We start from the raw sequence: 17,701 nt of genomic DNA on the forward strand, positions 1-17,701 counted from the left end.
AAAACTAAGCTTTAGTACATAATGTATTTTTGTATGTGCTAACTAATTGTACTAATAAAAACTTTATTAGACCATTGCAAAATAGTTGGATCAAAGTTTATCTTCATCTTTTATCTAATAATAATAATAACATCCAGTATGGATGTAAGAAAAAGATAAAAGAAAGAAAGGAGTAAACATGGATTATACACTTACAAATGCAAATACAGCTATTTGAAATCATAGTATGCAAAAACCTCAAAAAGAATATTACCATTCCATTCACATCCAACCCTACGCTCTTCATCAATCCGAGATGAATCAGAAGCCGTAGATCACAGTGGTCAGATACGTACGGTGGCATGTCACGGCTGCAATTAAGCGGTCAAGATGTGGTCAAAACGAAGACAGTGGCGGATGATTAAAGAAGGGTGCCGCGTGCAGAGGCGTCCGCGAGATGCGCGTCTTCTTTATGCGCGCGGGCACACACACGGGGCCAAGTGAAAGGGGTGGGGGGGGGGAAAGCATTAGTTTCTCCCCCCCCTCTTTTCCTACACAGACCTCCATGCATGGCAGTGTGCGAGACGACCACCGGCTTTGTGGTGGGTGCCAACGCACTGTCATACCCCAACTCCAAGAGAGGGGAAGAAATGTTATCCCCCTGTTTCCATGTGAGTGCATGTAGGAGAAGGGTTGTGGAAGTTGTGTTCGCCATTAAGGCTGCCGCTGCTGCTGCTGCTGCTGCTACTGCGAATTATAGGGGGTTAAATTAGAGTTTCATAAGTACACTTTTAGATTCTTGAAATCAGGAAAATTGAATATGTAAAATTCTATTTGAATGAAAGAAATCTTTAAAATCAAGACTTAATCCCGTGCATCTTAAAGTTTTTTTCTTAATTCATAAATCATCCATAATTTTGAGTGTTTTATGATTTTTTTTTTCTGTGATACGAAATATATTTGTCCTCAAATTCAACACATGACATCTATACTCTCAAATAATATTTTTTGTTATGCGACGATAAATAATTGGGAACCATCTATCATAAAAGTATGAATATCAAGATGGAATATATCTTTTTCTCTCTACTAAAAAATTCAATCAGAAAATTCATATTGGTCGATTTAACACTCTAATAAATTTAGAAAGATTATTTTAAAAAAAAAGATTTATGTGAGAAATATGAAGTATTTTACCCTTCCCAAAAACCACTTTAAACTCTCAACCTTTATAAAACGTGGGTGCTATGAAGAACATGCCCTGCATAAATATATATATAAAAAAAAGGTCCAAATCAAGCATGCAATGGATTTTAGGGGACCTTCATAACTTTCCTATGCATAGAGTTTGCATTTGAATAAATAAATGTTATTGATCGCATCATCCAAAACACTAGAGAACAAATCAAGGCTTTATAAACTTAAAGAGCTAGTGATCATAGAATTTTGAGTGCCATCTTTTTTCACTTGTCCTTGCCTCTGCAAAAACATTGAAAGATGCACCATATTTATGCAGATTGTAGGGGCCTGATACCTCGATCCACTGAGCGCCACCATTTCACCATAGTACTTACTGGATATCCGATGCCGAGGCCATTGCATGTCAAAATCAGACCCTTGTATCGATCAAGGAATTCCTGAAATTGAAGTTAACAAGTATAATGGTCAATTAAAAGGAGCCACGACATACAATCTCATAGCTTACATTACTAAAAAAATCTTCTGAAAATATAATGATAGAAAGTCACAAGTGCTTGAGGTGAGAAGAAGTTGAAGTCATGTTTCAAGCAATATTATCCTTTTGATGTCAACTTATCATTTGCTTAAAACATCAATAAGGATATCTATAAGTTGAAGAGAAACCAATTACGTCTTTCTCAAATAGGAGGTAGAACTCATTGCTTTGGCCTAAAATTCATTGAACTCTCAAGTCAACTTGTTAAGCAGCAGCTTAGTATCACTAGCACATGATCGTACAGTGTAACTTATATGTGCTAAACTTGTAAACTGCCTATATTTTCTCCTCACAATGCTTGTGACAATAAACAAGTTTTTGTTAGATCTGTTTAAGTACTTCTATAAAGTTGTTTAACAAGTTTTTGTTAGTCTTAGCCACAAGCCATCCGCCCATATTGGCATAGAAATCCACAATATGTAAATCTCATGCCAGAATTCTTCAGTACTAACCTTCGAACCTATAAACATAGTTTGATGAGCTCTTTTATAAGTATTAATCAACAGGAAGACATGATTGTTAGGCTACATATCTTAACCATCAATCACATGAGATTGTAACTAACTAACTATATCATCCAGAACCCACAGAAAGGTGATAGTGATGGTCCAGAAACATCATAAGCTAAAATCCATTTGGTCAACAATCCCTAGAAAAATTTGGGTCCCATATGAACTATACCACTATAATAATCTACAAAGGATACCTGACTTATAGGACAAATCAAAGACCTGTATATAGGCCTAATAGGAACAAATTCCATGGACGTTAAGACATCTATGAAGTTGTCATATAAATAAAACAATACTGCAACAAAAGGGACAGTAACAATGAGTTCAAATTTGTTACACAGTGATGCATGATGAAGAATGTCAGCCAATAATATCCATTTACAGAAATCGCAGGCTGCCTGGTTAAAATCGAAAGGATGGAGTGCAGGGCAATGATCGAGACTTTTCTAAAATAGCATGAACAAACAATATTCTTTAAATTTTTAACCAACCGGGTCCAATGAAAATTAAAAGGGTTTAAGGTCCAAAAGCAATCAGAGTTGTGTTTGTATAATTTGGGCCTGCATTCAGCAAGTAATTGGGCCTTTGCATAGTCATTGATTCACTTTCCATCTTGAAGAGGTTTCGGGCTTGACTCCTTGTATATGTGGTACCTAAGTATCCTACCTGGGTAATAACCTTCATTTAGCATCAGTTCTTTTGTAGCAGATCCAGGTAAGTTAAAAAAGTAGCAGGGAGAAGCATATATCTATTTCCAATCATCTTAATGCCTATGGTTTGATCCAGGAAAAAAGAATGATAACGTAAAGAACTACAAGAGAGGAAAACAGATTTTAAGGGAAGAATAGCAAAGTAACTTCTTTATTCAACCACGTTTGTGTTTCTTCAACCAGAGCCACAGTTTGCTCATGCAAGATCTTCATTACAAAAATAAAAGGAACTTGAAAAAGAACCACCATCATTCCTCAACTCCTCCCAAATAAAGCCAACCACCGTAAATTTTTAAAATTAAAGTTCTAAATTACTTCAGCATATGCTATGGGTAAATTTGAAGTAGCCAAAAGCAAGAAGGAAACTGCATGCTGAAATTACTTGCAAGTTCTACAACATATCGATATAACGGCACCCAACCAAAACTGCTAAACTTAAACTAAACCAAACTGATACATACAACTTGCAGAATGCAAGTTGTCAACATGGTAAGGCAAATGGAATTCCAACTTGAGCCGAAGAAGTGAACCTTTGCTCATCAAGGTTCTTTCCTACAGATACATGCAGTCAATGTCAGAACTCAAGATGCAGTTTAACTATGGAACTTCAGTAATTTAAAATTAAGAGAAACAAGCTTTACTATCTATTAGACATCTTAAATGATTATACAGGATAAGTAAAAAATATGCTTACTATGACATTGTAGTCTTGGATACCATGAAATCCTTTCCTGTCATACTGCCGTCTCTTGTTAGGATCACTTAAAACTGTTAAAATAAAATATGTGGTAAGAAACAGTAAAAGATTACCTGAATATAGATGACCAATTTTGAGTGAGACAAAAGAGAACAGTAATTAAAACTGAACACGTTGGCATTTAAAGTGTCGTTGGAGTTGCACGCATGACAGAATCTAGAAAACGGTATCCCATCAATGTATGGTATAACAGAGATTAAAAAGAAAACAAGTCAACAACTGCAATTATCCAAAAAGTGGAATACAAACCCAAATGAGTAGAAGACCAGTAGATCAATTGTCCGCAATTAATATTAAATAAAAAAAGACTTACTTTCTCTTTTTACTCCATAATTAAGGAAACCTAATTTATAGAATTGCATTTGAAGGTACTGCAATTGCAATGACTCATTACAAGCTCAAGCTAAAACTCTGGCCAAACTTACAAGCCGACTGGCTCATTGATAAGTTTTATTCACATCCTATTAGTTCTTGCCAATGGCAGAGTTCGTCAACTGAGAAGCCTGTGGTCTTATATACTGGCAGGCGAAAAAAAATCTTTAAGCACATCAAATAGGTCAATTGAAGAGAGAACTAGTTAAAGTGGTTTGCTGGAGTCTATGGGAGTCAAAAGGATGACTAAGCTCTAATTGATATTTGCAAAATGTTATAGCAGAAGGAAATAAATTGTTCAAAAACTTCAAATAACTTCTCGGATGCGGAGTTTTCACCTAGCTGATTAAATAAAATCAGGGAAAATCCTAAGAAACTAAACAATGCATTAAGCAATCAACATAATCACAGATTCCATGATTGAGATGCATGGGTGAATGAACTGGCAGGAGAACCTCTTCAGTTGTTAGTACATGGCTGAAGATCGGCAATTGGCATTGACAGTCAAGGTACATAGAGCAGATCCATGCCTTGATATTTATCCATTTTCACAATGAAAATAAATATTGCTTTCATTAGAAACTCTTCCAATCAAAGGAACACATTTTTTACTTTGTGGTATCGAACAGATTGCAAACTTTTCTATTCCAAGACAACTAGACAAGCTGATTATTGCCATAAAAAAATGGAAAAGGAATCAAATGTGAAAACATACAAGATTATTTAAATACGTGATAATCTAAAGTAACAGAAGCCTTCCTTCCACAACAGTTTGCCAAAAGGAAATGCATCATCCACATGTGATGAAAGATATAAAATATGAACAGTTGAAAACCAACCCTTGTATGCCTCATTGATATCTTGGAATCTCGAAGTAGCATTGTTTTCCCTTTTCTTATCAGGATGCCATTTCTGCAGAATGTAAACCAAGGACAACAAAATTTATTCTCCATGTAAAAATATGAGGTGTTACATCAGATCGAAGGCTGGTCTAAGAAATTTTCATGTCAAAGATTCAACAAAAGGCATCTAAGTTTTATGATACAGTCACTAGCTAGTTTGTGTTTAGGTAGCAAAAGTTACAGTGGATGATATTTAAATTAATTATACATTAAATCATTTAAGAAAAAGGAAATATGAAGATCAATACTAACCAATGCTAGACGTATGAAGTTAGACCGAATGGCCTCCTCAGTGGCATGCATCATAATCAACTTCCAGAATTTTGTAGTAATCCTAATAATGACATGATAATTGATATGAAATGTCATGGATCTTAGTTCCTCAAACAAAAAAAAGTAACGTTTCTTTCAAATATATGGCAAAACACAGAAAACAGAAGAATTAGTTTTACCAAAACTACAGCGAGCTATATTGCTCTTAATTCAAAACTGCCCGTTTAAAACATTTCATATGTTTTTCCTCGAGTTTCAGAGTTAAGGATCAAATTAATCAGATAAAATTATTAGACCTCAATCTCCAATAGCATAAAGTTCAATAAAATTCATATGAAGCACATTTACAACGTAATGCACAGATGTCAGTTACTGATTACGGGTCTAGATCACAGAGCTGTTCCCATTTAAAACATATTTCTGATTGCGCTGCACTTTATCAACATGACCAACCTTAATAGTTGAAGAAAATATAAGAAAAATCACATTCTTTTTCATTTTCAAACCAATTCGAAACATACAAGAGAACACGCAAGGGCCAAAATCCAGATATCACGGCTCAGGGTTCGAAGATGAGGAGCTTGTATCAGGGAGAGAGAAGAATACGAAGATCGGATCATCAGTAACGACTTTAACCCTAAACCAAGGAAGAGGAAATTTTTTGCTCTCATCAGGTTGGAGCATTTATTTACCTTTGGTCTGGATAGGAGCGAGAGGAAGCCGAAAGGAGAATAGAAGTCTTGTCCTTCTTCTTCTTCCTCCTCCAAAGCTGCATAGGCTTCTCGATCGTCTTCTTCGTCCCACCACATGTCTCTTCCGGCTTGCTCTTTGAGTCGACTGCTGCCAAGAACAGGGGCGGCTCGGTGCGAGGCAGGGAAGTTCCGAGAATTGTTTAAGCTCTGCGGCAAGTAAAAGGAATCCTTCTTGCAATTTCATTCTTAAATTATTTTTTTATATCAAACCCATTCAATTGTGAATTATATATATATATATATATATATATATATATATATATATATATATATATATATATATATATATATAATCTCTCATTTTAAGAATCTTTTACTTGGGTTGGACCGGTTAGGATCCGACCCGAAATATAACTCCCCACGTGATCCATTCACGATTGCGACTGACCAATGGGCTCCTGCCACGTATCGCTGTAGGCGAACGTCCACCGAGGATTCAAATCTCTCTTCTGCAATAAGACAAAGACAGCGGCCAGCGGGCTCCACCTCCCACTTGTGCGAGCCCTTTCGATCGTCCTCAGCACGTGCAGACAGAGCCTACTCCATCACCGTGTGCCGCTCGCCTCACCTGTGTTCACCGAAACAGGCAACAGGTTCCGCTCGCTCCGTGATGACGTCAGTAGGCCGACCTGTTGCGTTGGCAACTATGAGCTCGTGCAACAAAACCCTGGTCCCTAATTCGAATGGGCCAGGGGAGCCGCACCTCACCCGAGTCTCCCTCCCGGTATAAAAGCGACACCCAGTCCGTTTCGTATCTCACCTCGCCCTTGTCTTGTGTGGCCCAGTTCGATGTGAACTTCCCATTTCTTCCTCTCCTCATCTCGTTGTCTCCGCTTCTAATCTCTACCCTTCTCGCTCCATGGCGTCCATCTCCGGCGTTTGCTCCTCCTACTCCTCCTCCGCCCTCCGCCATCGCCGCCCCCTCCTTCCCCCGAAACCCATCCCTAGTTCCCGGCATGCCGCCGCCATCCCGATCTTCCCCTCGGGTCGCCTCCCGCACCTCCGTCCGCCCTGTTCCATCGCCGACCTTCCGCGGTCCCCCTCGACCACTTCCTCCGCCTCCCTGCCGCCGGAGAAGAAGACGCTGGGTATCGAGAAGGATCCCATCAAGCTGTGGCGCCGATATGTGGACTGGCTGTACCAGCACAAGGAGCTAGGTCTCTTCCTCGATGTCAGCCGGATAGCCTTTACCGACGAATTTCTCGCTGAGATGGAGCCGAGGCTCCAGAAGGCGTTCCACGCGATGCAGGAACTCGAGAAGGGCGCGATCGCGAACCCCGACGAGGGACGAATGGTCGGACATTACTGGTTGAGGGATCCCAAGCTGGCTCCCAACTCGTTCTTGAGGTTACAAATCGAGAATACGCTCGATGCCATCTGCAAGTTTGCCGACGATATCATCAGTGCTAAGGTAAGGCCCCCCTTCTTAAGTGCTTATTTTGTTAAAAATTTTGGTACATTGCGATTCTGTTTCATCCTCGGATTGGCAGTACAACTTGCTGTTGGTCATGGCTGTTTCTTTAGCTCTTGGCTAAAGATCCGGATGTACAATTTGTGTAGTCGTTTGTCTTTCACACGGGGGTTGAAATTTTAACCAAACAAAGTTAATTTCCTTCTTCAATGCAATGCTTTGGCAGCATCTATGATACTTCATTGGCAGGGCAAATGGTGAATTCATAACACCTAATTTTTGTAGAATTAATTATGTTTTATCAAATTTATATGATAAACTACTATATTTAACGAATGCCCATGCATAAATATTTTGTAAATAAAGTAGATTTATTGGTTAGTTATATATCTTGCAGATAAAACATAATTTCCTTATGCATCAAGCAGAACAAGAATCTGTTTCACTTCGTTGAGAACATAATTTCCATGCATTTGTCCCTTCAACACATTTTTTTTAGGTTTTGGTTATAGCAACTGAAACATAATTTGTCTGAACTAAGTTGGCAATCTAAATAGCTAATCGGTTAGCTGTCAATAATAAGTCTGCTGAAAGAGTTTAAGTTCTTAAAAATAATTTACCTAGTATATCCATGATCAGCCCATGAATTGCCAATCAAGAATAATCAAGCAACGTAATAGCTTCCAAATTCCAAATATATTAAAAGAAATGCCAAATTATTGAATATTACTGGTTCTAAATGTAGGGCCAAAGGTTCAGTTGCTGTACATTTCTTCATATTTGTTTCACTATCATTGATATCCAACTTCTACCATGTTCTAAGAGAATCAGATTAGTTTAAACTTGACAAAGTGATGGAATCTTAATGCTCCCTTTTTAGTTCATCATGTTGGTCACAAAAATGTTGGTCTACAAAAAGAAAAGGAGTCTTGTGTCTTGATTATGTATGATTATTTTTTCACTAGAGGCTAATTGATTTTAACTGATTTTTCTCATCTATCATTGATAGAGAGACATGCAACCTACATCATGATACATTGCAAATTTTAAAAACCATCACTTTTAGAATAAAGTGTCTCTAAATTATTCTATTGATATTTTTAAATGAAAACAGATTAAACCTCCATCATCTCCCGCTGGTCGCTTTACCCAGATTCTTTCTGTTGGAATTGGAGGTTCATCTCTGGGACCTCAGTTTGTTGCCGAAGCATTAGCACCTGATAATCCTCCTCTGAAGGTTTGTCTCTGGCCCTTGACCAAATCTACTGTTATATTATGGACTCTTCAGTTTAATGTCCCATTGCTATATCCTAGCATGCAACCCTACTTTCTATAAGGTGTCTTAACTTGGTTAATGGTTTCGATGTTATGGTATCTGGTTTGCATAACTATCACTCCCACTCACTTTACATCATCCCTTTGATTGGTTAAAGATCCTGTACAAATTATATGGATAACTATTTCACTTTCTTTTCTATTAATTAGATTATTTATTGTGCTTTCTAGAGCTTTTGTTTGAGTTTCATATATTTGGCTATGATGTGAAGGATCTGGATTCTATTCTTCAACAAATTACGAGTTTTAACACTACATTGTTTGTTCATTGCTATTTCCCATTTCCCATATCATTTCGTGTAGTTGCTTAATTTACATTTTTTATTATAGTCCCTTTGTAGCATTGCTAGGATGTTTCATGCTTATTCATTATCTTTTTTCGTTACTTAATATACTGTTTTCTATTCTTTTCTCCTTCATGTAGTTGTAGTTTTTACTAAGACCACATTCCTTTTCGGATTCCTGGGAAATTTATAGCACATTATATCACTTTTTGCAACACACAGAAACATGTCTGGGTTATTGGCTGAACTCATTGAGGGGATGCCATAAGCACTTACGATGTTTTGGCCTTGTGCAAAATTTGCTTCAAACATAATTGTGTGTAGCTAGAGCATTATTGTTTTAGTCTCAAGATATTGCAAAACAGAAATGTAGATATCAATATTTATTATAAATGGTTGTTGTGAAAGATTATGTTATACATAAAAACTAGGGCATTGACTAGAGTACTTGAAGCTATTGATGTGACAAGTTCTGTTTGTATTAGTAATTTCTATGTACATTTAGGAAATACTTTTTCATCTGGTTTTCTTCACTAATCATGTAATAGGCAACAAGTAGATCATATATAGGGTCAACTGTTTGATTCTTAGGAAATGCTGGCTCCACTGTTTACTTTACAAACATGCAAATCGATTGGCTTTTCCATGTTTAACAAGAATAGAGGATAAGGAATCTAAATAAACTTTTCTGTGGAAAAGAAAGGTGTTTCACTCATTACCATATAATTCCATCTATTAAGGAGCATCTAGGTATTGCTGAAGGCTTCTCATATTTTAAATTATCAATCTTTAATTAGTTTGGACTCCTAAGTAGTCACTTTAAGTTTCTTGTATGTTATCCATTTTAGTATTTTCACAATTGGATGAAGTATTGGCTTATTAAAATCTCATTTTGAATTTCCTGTCCTACATGTAATTATTTTTCTGTTTCTAATTTTCATGATGTGCCAGATAAGATTTATTGACAATACAGATCCAGCTGGAATTGATCATCAAATAGCACAGCTTGGTCCTGAGCTTGCATCAACACTTGTAATTGTTATATCAAAGGTTAGTCATGTAGTGTTAGACTTCAGTTTCATGAGTTATGATATCTTGGAGTGAGCATTATGCATAATTCGTTATTTTATTATGTACCAGAGTGGAGGCACCCCTGAAACCCGAAATGGGTTGCTGGAAGTTCAGAAAGCCTTTCGAGAAGCTGGGCTGGATTTCTCAAAACAGGTTTTGCTCTCAGGTTTTTGTTATGATTCTTGATTTTTCTCCATATTTTATTGAAAGAAGTGTGTGCTTAATTCCTTATAACAAGGTTATATCATTTGTTGATGATATATTTTCCTCAGTTGAAGCTATTTTGAACAATTTTCTGAACAATTGTAAGTCAGTGATATGTTTGACAATATACAGCTAGCAATTGTAATATTTTTTCTTTTGAATTATGTTCCACGTAATGGAGCAACGTTCTCAAGTTTCCTTTGGGAGAATTGTTCTTTTTGGAGGCTAGATTATGCTTCCTTTTGGTGTCTTAATTATGCTTAACTTAGGTTAATTATCTGAGCAGGAGGCCATATACTTAAACAAAAAGTAGACTTTTGTCCTCTTCAAATATAAATAATTGGTGATTTGTTGATTCCTCTGATCCATAATAGACAGTTGCATCTTAGAGCACCTGCACATACTTTTGTATTAACATGGTCTTAGTGTAGGCATCTAGTTAAGGCTCAAGAAGGAAAATTATAAATTATTTAAGTACTTGGTAGTTTTAAGAGAAGAATTGTGGTGGGGTGGTTGACATTATCTTGGCAGCTAACATAATGTACATGGCTCTATATCTGCTGCTATATAAATTGCAACCATGTCCAGTCCAACCCTAAATGTTGTACTTCTTGGATATATGTTGAATTTTGATATACGGAGATAAGGTTTGAGCATTATGAGGGCTGAATGATTTCAGATGGCTTTTATTCCTGCAGATTATGGCCCTTCAGTTAAAATTGTTAAAGGTTAAAAAGTTGAAGTTGAAGTAGTGCAAATTCTTTTGTTTACTTGCAATAGGAATGATAAACCTATTCTTTGTTTTCTTTTCTTTTCTTTATTTGCAAATTTACATGAGATAAGATATCTTTATGTTGCCTTTTCTCACCAAAGCATCTTCTTTGAAGCAGTAGATGGGTGATGGATGTATTTGTCAAGGGTAAGATTAAGTTGTGGATTTATACTACAACAAATTTTGGAGAATTAAACAAAGTATGTCTGTCATGTTGGTATAATTGGAAGTTTAAGTTGTATTATCCACAATACATCGATAAATGATTTATATGACTTAATTTGACTGATACAAACACCAAACTGATGGTTAACTAGGATTCTCTGAGCTTGTTGGAAGTATAGGAACCTACATTTACAGTCCATTTGAGCTCCAAATTTTTCTGTGAATGGTAGCATTTATGCTTTCTGTTTTTGCTTCAGTTGCATTCGGGCGGTAGGCAGTTCTCTCTTTTTTTGTTTCAATGTAAACAAATAACTTAGATCAGACAATTTTTGCAGGGTGTTGCTATCACACAGCAGAACTCACTTTTAGATAATGCAGCCAGAATTGAGGGGTGGTTAGCAAGATTTCCTATGTTTGACTGGGTTGGTGGTAGAACATCGGAAATGTCTGCTGTGGGTTTGCTCCCTGCTTCACTCCAGGCATGTTCTTCTCTTATTATCTTGAGATGTCAGGTTGTCGGTGTGAAAGTTTTGACTATGGTTGCTTGTTGTCCAGGGTATTGACATTAAAGAAATGCTTGTTGGTGCATCATTGATGGATGAGGCAAATCGGACAACCGTGGTACATATCTTTTTGCATTATCTTAAAATTTCGGCAGCATATTTGTCAGATTGTTATAGTCATTCAGCCCTATGCTATATTGTCTTTTCTTTTTACAAACTGTCATTTTTTATCCAGGTGAGGAATAATCCTGCAGCCCTTCTTGCTCTATGTTGGTACTGGGCTTCTGATGGAGTTGGTTCCAAGGTTTGCAATCCTTTCTTCCACCATTGTTTGTCTCATCACATATCATCTTTATTGTTAGCTCTTCTGATTCAGTCATCTACTTGATACAGGATATGGTTGTTCTTCCTTACAAGGATAGCTTGTTACTTTTTAGTAGATATTTGCAGCAGCTGGTCATGGAATCACTTGGAAAGGAGTTCGACCTTGATGGGAATCGGGTCTGTCAGTATGCTTTTTTAAGATTTTCTTTATTTTCTAAGATTTGGTCTATGGTTCCAATGTGTTCTCCTCTTGAAATCTAAATTGTGTCTCGAGTTCAAATGGTGAATGGGTGGAACTACATGGATTTTTTTTGTGCATTTTGATAGAAGGTCCAGTTAAGTTATATCTAAAAATAACCCTGGTGATTGGGCTTGCTTTTCAATTTCCAGTTTAATTACTTGGTTTACAACTCAATTAAATCATCTGTCTGATTTCATGGACAATATATATGAGTGAGAAAAAGAGGGAAAGGATTGCCTTAATGTCATCTGGTGGCAGGACATTCCCAGTGTGGAAAAAAGGGTAAGAGACAAAGGAAAAGTTTACAGTGGGTTCTACTGTAACTAGTCTGTATCATTTAGTCTCTTGGACTCATTTGATCATCTTGTCATTTATCTGAGAGTTCCCTGGAGTCCTAAACCTAATCCCTTGTTGGATTGACTTAAAGATCAACATGTTCGGCCTTAGTTGTATTATGAGCATGCTGATCAGTTTGTGGTTGAACCAACAAAAAGCAAAAGACAAAAGTAAACAACTTAAAAATGGATAATTGAATTTCACATAAACTGGGTACATGCAGTGTGTCATTTAACAGCATTCCTTGCAAGAGGGAAAGGTGGATATGATGATGCTTATTATCTTATCTTGCTGCTAGTAACATTTGAATTATAATTGGGTTGTGGACTTTGAGCAGGTGTTTCTCCATAAAGCATCAGTTGACTAGGATATCAAGTCATACAGCAAATATCTTCTAATTTAAACACCTGAAAGGCTACTGTCTATAAATCATCATGATATGTGCTATATTGTACATTGCAACCGTATTGCCCTCACCATCTTTACTGAGTATTATTAAGGACTGCCTGTGACAAACCAACATTACTTTTGCTGCAACTATTTTCTATTTCATTGTTTGAGTTTGCAAATATGCACTGGTTTTTCACTGACCTTTGCTGATGTCACTTTAATTTCTTCATAATTCTGTCTATCTCTATCCCCCACCTGCCCACCAACAAAGAAAAAAAGAAGGATATGTTGGAAGTCTTTCGTCTATCTTTAGAACACGTTTTGTTTGCTATATGGTTATGAGATACATGCTTCCATTATATTGTGATTCTCACAAACCTTTAATTGTAGAAAGTTTTGTTTCATAGGTTAATCAAGGAATTACTGTTTACGGAAATAAAGGAAGTACTGATCAGCATGCGTGGGTATCACTTCACTTTGTCTAATATTTTCATTGGTATTTTGAGCTTGACTGTTATATACTCTTATCTTCTTGTCAACAGCTACATCCAGCAGCTGAGGGAAGGTGTCCATAATTTCTTTGTTACTTTTATTGAAGTATTACGAGACAGACCCCCTGGTCATGACTGGGAGCTTGAACCAGGAGTAACCTGTGGTGACTATTTATTTGGAATGCTACAGGTACATCTATATTGTTTCTCATGACATTTGGTGGTCAATTTCCACTAGGTTGACATAATTTGACTATTTATATGATATAGTAATTAGTAAATATTTGTCTTTTTTTACTGTTATGTGCAATTATTTGGAGTTGATTATCGGAGTCCTTTTTTGCCATTCAATATTGAGGATAATTCAATTATTTGGGTTGAGATCTTGACTGTGCTACCTACCAGTTGACATCTATTGGCACGAGATTTGGGGCTTGGCATTCAGATTGTCCTTTTTGTTCACTAAATAACATCTTTGGTCATCTGCTTGAAGCCCATAAATCTCTGCATATGACAGAGTCTTAAAAAATATTCAAAATTTTATATCTTTCTGTTGTCTGTTGTATTAATTTCACAGTGTAAAGTGAATATCAAATTTAAGAGATAAATCATATTTGGTACTCCTTATTCAAGAACACATCTATGTGGAATATGAACATTTTTTGCAAAAGACATTCTTGGTTATATACTTGGAAGTTGGATTTGCCACCCTTTTGGCATTTTTAAAGGGACATAGGTATCTCCCAGAAGTGTTTAGTTTCTTTGCTGCATTAATTTATATTCACCTCACATAATCCAGGAATAGTGTTAGTTTATGTGATTTGTATGTGGAAAGACATGGTATAGCACAAAACATTTCTGCTGCTATATACTTATATAGTATATTCATTTTGTGAATGAATATTAGGTAAGAACTAAGAAATATGAAAAACATCCTGCTTTTTGTATGCATCAATGTCATGATGGAGATTGCAATATTTTTTTGTTAATCTCCTTGCCCACAATGGCTAAATCTGTTAGTTATGCCCAGTGAAATTGATATTTTCTTATGGTATGTGTCAGTGTTGTCTCCAAAAGCATGTGCATGTTAGCCATGTTTTGCTCTGGTTAGGCATGCGATCATCGAAGTAACAAGCCAAATAGTGGTAACCACATTTGAATCCAGAAAGTAGACCAATGCTAAAATCCCTCTTCAAGGTATTATGATAATTTTACTGATCTTTCTCAAGACACTTCTATCTGTTATTTCTATTGTGAAATTGTCAGATGTCTTTCCATTTTCTTTTTCTTATTTTGCTCCCTTTGTGTGGCAGTAGGAAGTACAACTTTAACTTCTTTTTCAGTTAAAGTTTTTTTAGTAAAAAATAAAACTTTTAACCCCTTCTGCAGGAATTGGTATTTACCAGTTACCATAGTATGCACTACTTTCGTCTAACCGGCCTATTTTTACATTTAATATAAACATTTGATGGTAAGTATGGAAACGCTTTTTGCCTCAGCAGGATATGTTGAAGTAATTGACATGATTTGATTTCCATGTGCTTATCGGGTTACAAGCCTTCCGATAAAAACTATTCTGGATTCTTCAAAATTCTACACCAAGTCTCCTATAGGCAAAGAAAACTCCGTTTTTTTACTAAACCATTTTTATGGTATCATCAGGCAAGGAATGTGCTTATTACTTGTGGGATGGCTTTATTTTCTCCCTTGTAACTTTAAAATTTATTCTTGTACACATCTCCTACAAAGCATATGATATTGTTCAAATATACTTATCAAATAGTTAAAAAGTTATTGAATATGAGCATCTTGCACAGGGAACACGTTCAGCCCTCTATGCAAATGATCGTGAGTCCATTACAGTAACTGTGCAAGAAGTAACTCCTAGATCTGTGGGAGCACTAGTTGCACTTTACGAGCGAGCTGTTGGAATATATGCATGTCTGATCAATATCAATGCATACCATCAACCTGGTATGTGCAACATTATATCCTAAAATTAATTAAAATGTTTTATTTTTTCCTTCAAAAGTTGCATTAGTTCATTTTTCTTATGTTTAAAGGCGTGGAAGCTGGAAAGAAAGCAGCAGGGGACGTATTAGCACTACAAAAGAGGGTTCTTTCCATTTTAAATGAAGCAAGGTGTGTGACCTCTCGTTGGGTGTTAACATCTGCTCTAACTTTTTATCAGGAAATCTTTGAAATCCATACATGGCAAGTGATTGTCTTTATCAGAATCAACTAAGACCATTGCAACTCTTAGAAACTTGAAAAAGAATATGAATATACTATTTTGGCTGTTTTTTCTAGTATAGCAAATTTTAAACACTGCAAGCAGGGATCTCGAGTAGTCGTGATTAGCAGGTCACTATCTTGATCGTGGACTTAAAATTTGCTAGAATGCAGTTTTCCAGTTTTGTTTTGTAATGTATGTAGGAATATCACTGTCTTTGTTTTTTTAAGGAACATCACTATGTCAGCTATCTCAGAAGCCTTGACTTCTGACTGATAGTGTTTCTCTTAGCTGAAATTTGAATAAAGTTACTGGGATTTGGTGGATGTCAAAATGTACATAGACTAGACTTTATATGCAGGGAGGCTATTTCAATGACTTTTAAGTCTGGAGTCTGGATGGTTGGTTGCAGTAAACCATCCTACCTGACCACTGAGGCTCACTCTCGAAATTGATAGTTTCCTTTGTTAATTTGATGCACATCTGCTTATCCAAATTCGTAATTCTCACTTTGTCAGAACAGAGAGTAACTAACAAAGTTTGCTTACTATCATTTCTTTTTGGTGTCTTGCAAATATTATTGCTTTACTGTTGTTCTTTCCTTTAACACGAACCTTGTCTCTGTCAGCTGCAAAGAGCCTGTTGAGCCTTTGACACTTGACGAAATTGCAGAACGATGCCATGCTCCAGAACAGGTACCAGTGCTTGATTGTCCGTCATTCAATAATTACTTGGCTACTTTATAATACTGGCCATATTCATAGAGGAAAATGCAACACATACTAATCTATGAAACCGAAAGCTTTCAGGAATAATACAAAGTCTTTTTTTTTTTTAAATAATGGGTAACAAACATCAACTAGAATCTGGCACCACCATTAAGGAAATGTACAATCCCTCCTCATGACATATTTCATCTTGAATTTTATTTTTTACACCCTCCAAAGCTTCTTGGTCACCAATATGTTCTGTAATTTTACAAGCGAGGAGCTTCATATATTTAGAGCAAGATCTTGGTTTGTGATACAAAGCAAAGTTGTACTTAGCCATATATAAATATGTGTTGGTATCTTGATCCTTGATTTTAAAGATTTCAGTTGTGCTTGAAGTATCCACCTATTAGAATGTTTTTTCCACATAATCCTGGGTGATACGGATCCTAAATAGTTCAGAAAAATCCATTCCTTTTCATTTGAACAGTAACTCGAAAGTTTTGTATATACTAGAGACATTGCAGTTTATTGCTTTTCATCATTCTTTTCTTCTACAAACACCTGAAACTCTTTTTCTTCTCTCCTTACCATCTGAGCAGATTGAAATGATATACAAGATCATTGCACACGTGGCTGCAAATGATAGAGCACTGATAGCCGAAGGCAACTGCGGGTCACCTCGAAGTATCAAAGTTTTCCTTGGAGAGTGCAATGTGGATGAATTGTACGATTAAGTTATTTTTCGCACAACAGTTGAGTAAAAAAGAAATGCTCAATGGAGCAAAGATACGACAATAATCTTGGGGAGCATCACTGATGAAATTGAATTACTGAGGACTATTGCAGGCTGCTCTCGGTTCTAGACCCTATGGTGAGTGTAAAACCCCGCTTCGTCAACTAGGAAACATCATTTCTTCCATCAGGATAATTCATGTTTCATGTAATCATATTGCTTGTTCCAATATTGTTCAAATCTTCGACTAGTTTGATTCACTAATTCTCTCATTTTTATTGTTTTTGCTCTGTCCATATAATTCTCTCTCACTACATTATAAAATAGTCATTTTTATAATATCATTCATATATTATATATATATATATTTTAAAAATAATTAAACCTACAATTCGTCCAAACAATTAACCCATGCCCGATCCTTCAATCAATTATAGTGATGATGGTTTGAGCAAAATCATATTTCAACGTTTAATGATAATTTTTATTGATGATTATAGTAA

At 36.2% G+C, this 17,701-nt stretch overlaps 1 protein-coding gene and 1 pseudogene across 1 annotated transcript; one reads left to right on the forward strand and one right to left on the reverse strand.

Annotated features, from left to right (window-relative positions):
- Positions 1-1,326: 1,326 nt before the first annotated feature.
- LOC103997977 (uncharacterized) lies at positions 1,327-6,149 on the reverse strand (annotated as a pseudogene).
- Positions 6,150-6,740: 591 nt separating this feature from the next.
- LOC135648991 (glucose-6-phosphate isomerase 1, chloroplastic-like) lies at positions 6,741-17,458 on the forward strand. Its single transcript, XM_065167059.1, has 14 exons — positions 6,741-7,403; positions 8,518-8,640; positions 9,974-10,072; positions 10,163-10,246; positions 11,570-11,713; positions 11,790-11,855; positions 11,973-12,041; positions 12,131-12,238; positions 13,436-13,488; positions 13,571-13,709; positions 15,337-15,493; positions 15,583-15,661; positions 16,381-16,447; positions 17,065-17,458. The coding sequence occupies exons 1-14, from the start codon at positions 6,852-6,854 to the stop codon at positions 17,197-17,199; spliced, it is 1,875 nt and encodes a 624-aa protein (XP_065023131.1). The 5' UTR covers positions 6,741-6,851; the 3' UTR covers positions 17,200-17,458.
- Positions 17,459-17,701: the final 243 nt, after the last annotated feature.

This window comes from Musa acuminata, chromosome BXJ3-9, assembly GCF_036884655.1.
Source record: "Musa acuminata AAA Group cultivar baxijiao chromosome BXJ3-9, Cavendish_Baxijiao_AAA, whole genome shotgun sequence".
Taxonomy (NCBI): Eukaryota; Viridiplantae; Streptophyta; class Magnoliopsida; order Zingiberales; family Musaceae; genus Musa; species Musa acuminata.

What these genes read in the sequence shown, in the direction of transcription:
- LOC135648991 (XM_065167059.1), top strand. Translation starts at nt 6,852, where the DNA reads ATGGCGTCCATCTCCGGCGTTTGCTCCTCCTACTCCTCCTCCGCCCTC. An exon ending in AGGCAAATCGGACAACCGTG is followed by an intron (nt 11,856 to 11,972) that starts GTACATATCTTT and finishes TTTTTTATCCAG; the next exon opens with GTGAGGAATAATCCTGCAGC. An exon ending in GATGCCATGCTCCAGAACAG is followed by an intron (nt 16,448 to 17,064) that starts GTACCAGTGCTT and finishes CCATCTGAGCAG; the next exon opens with ATTGAAATGATATACAAGAT.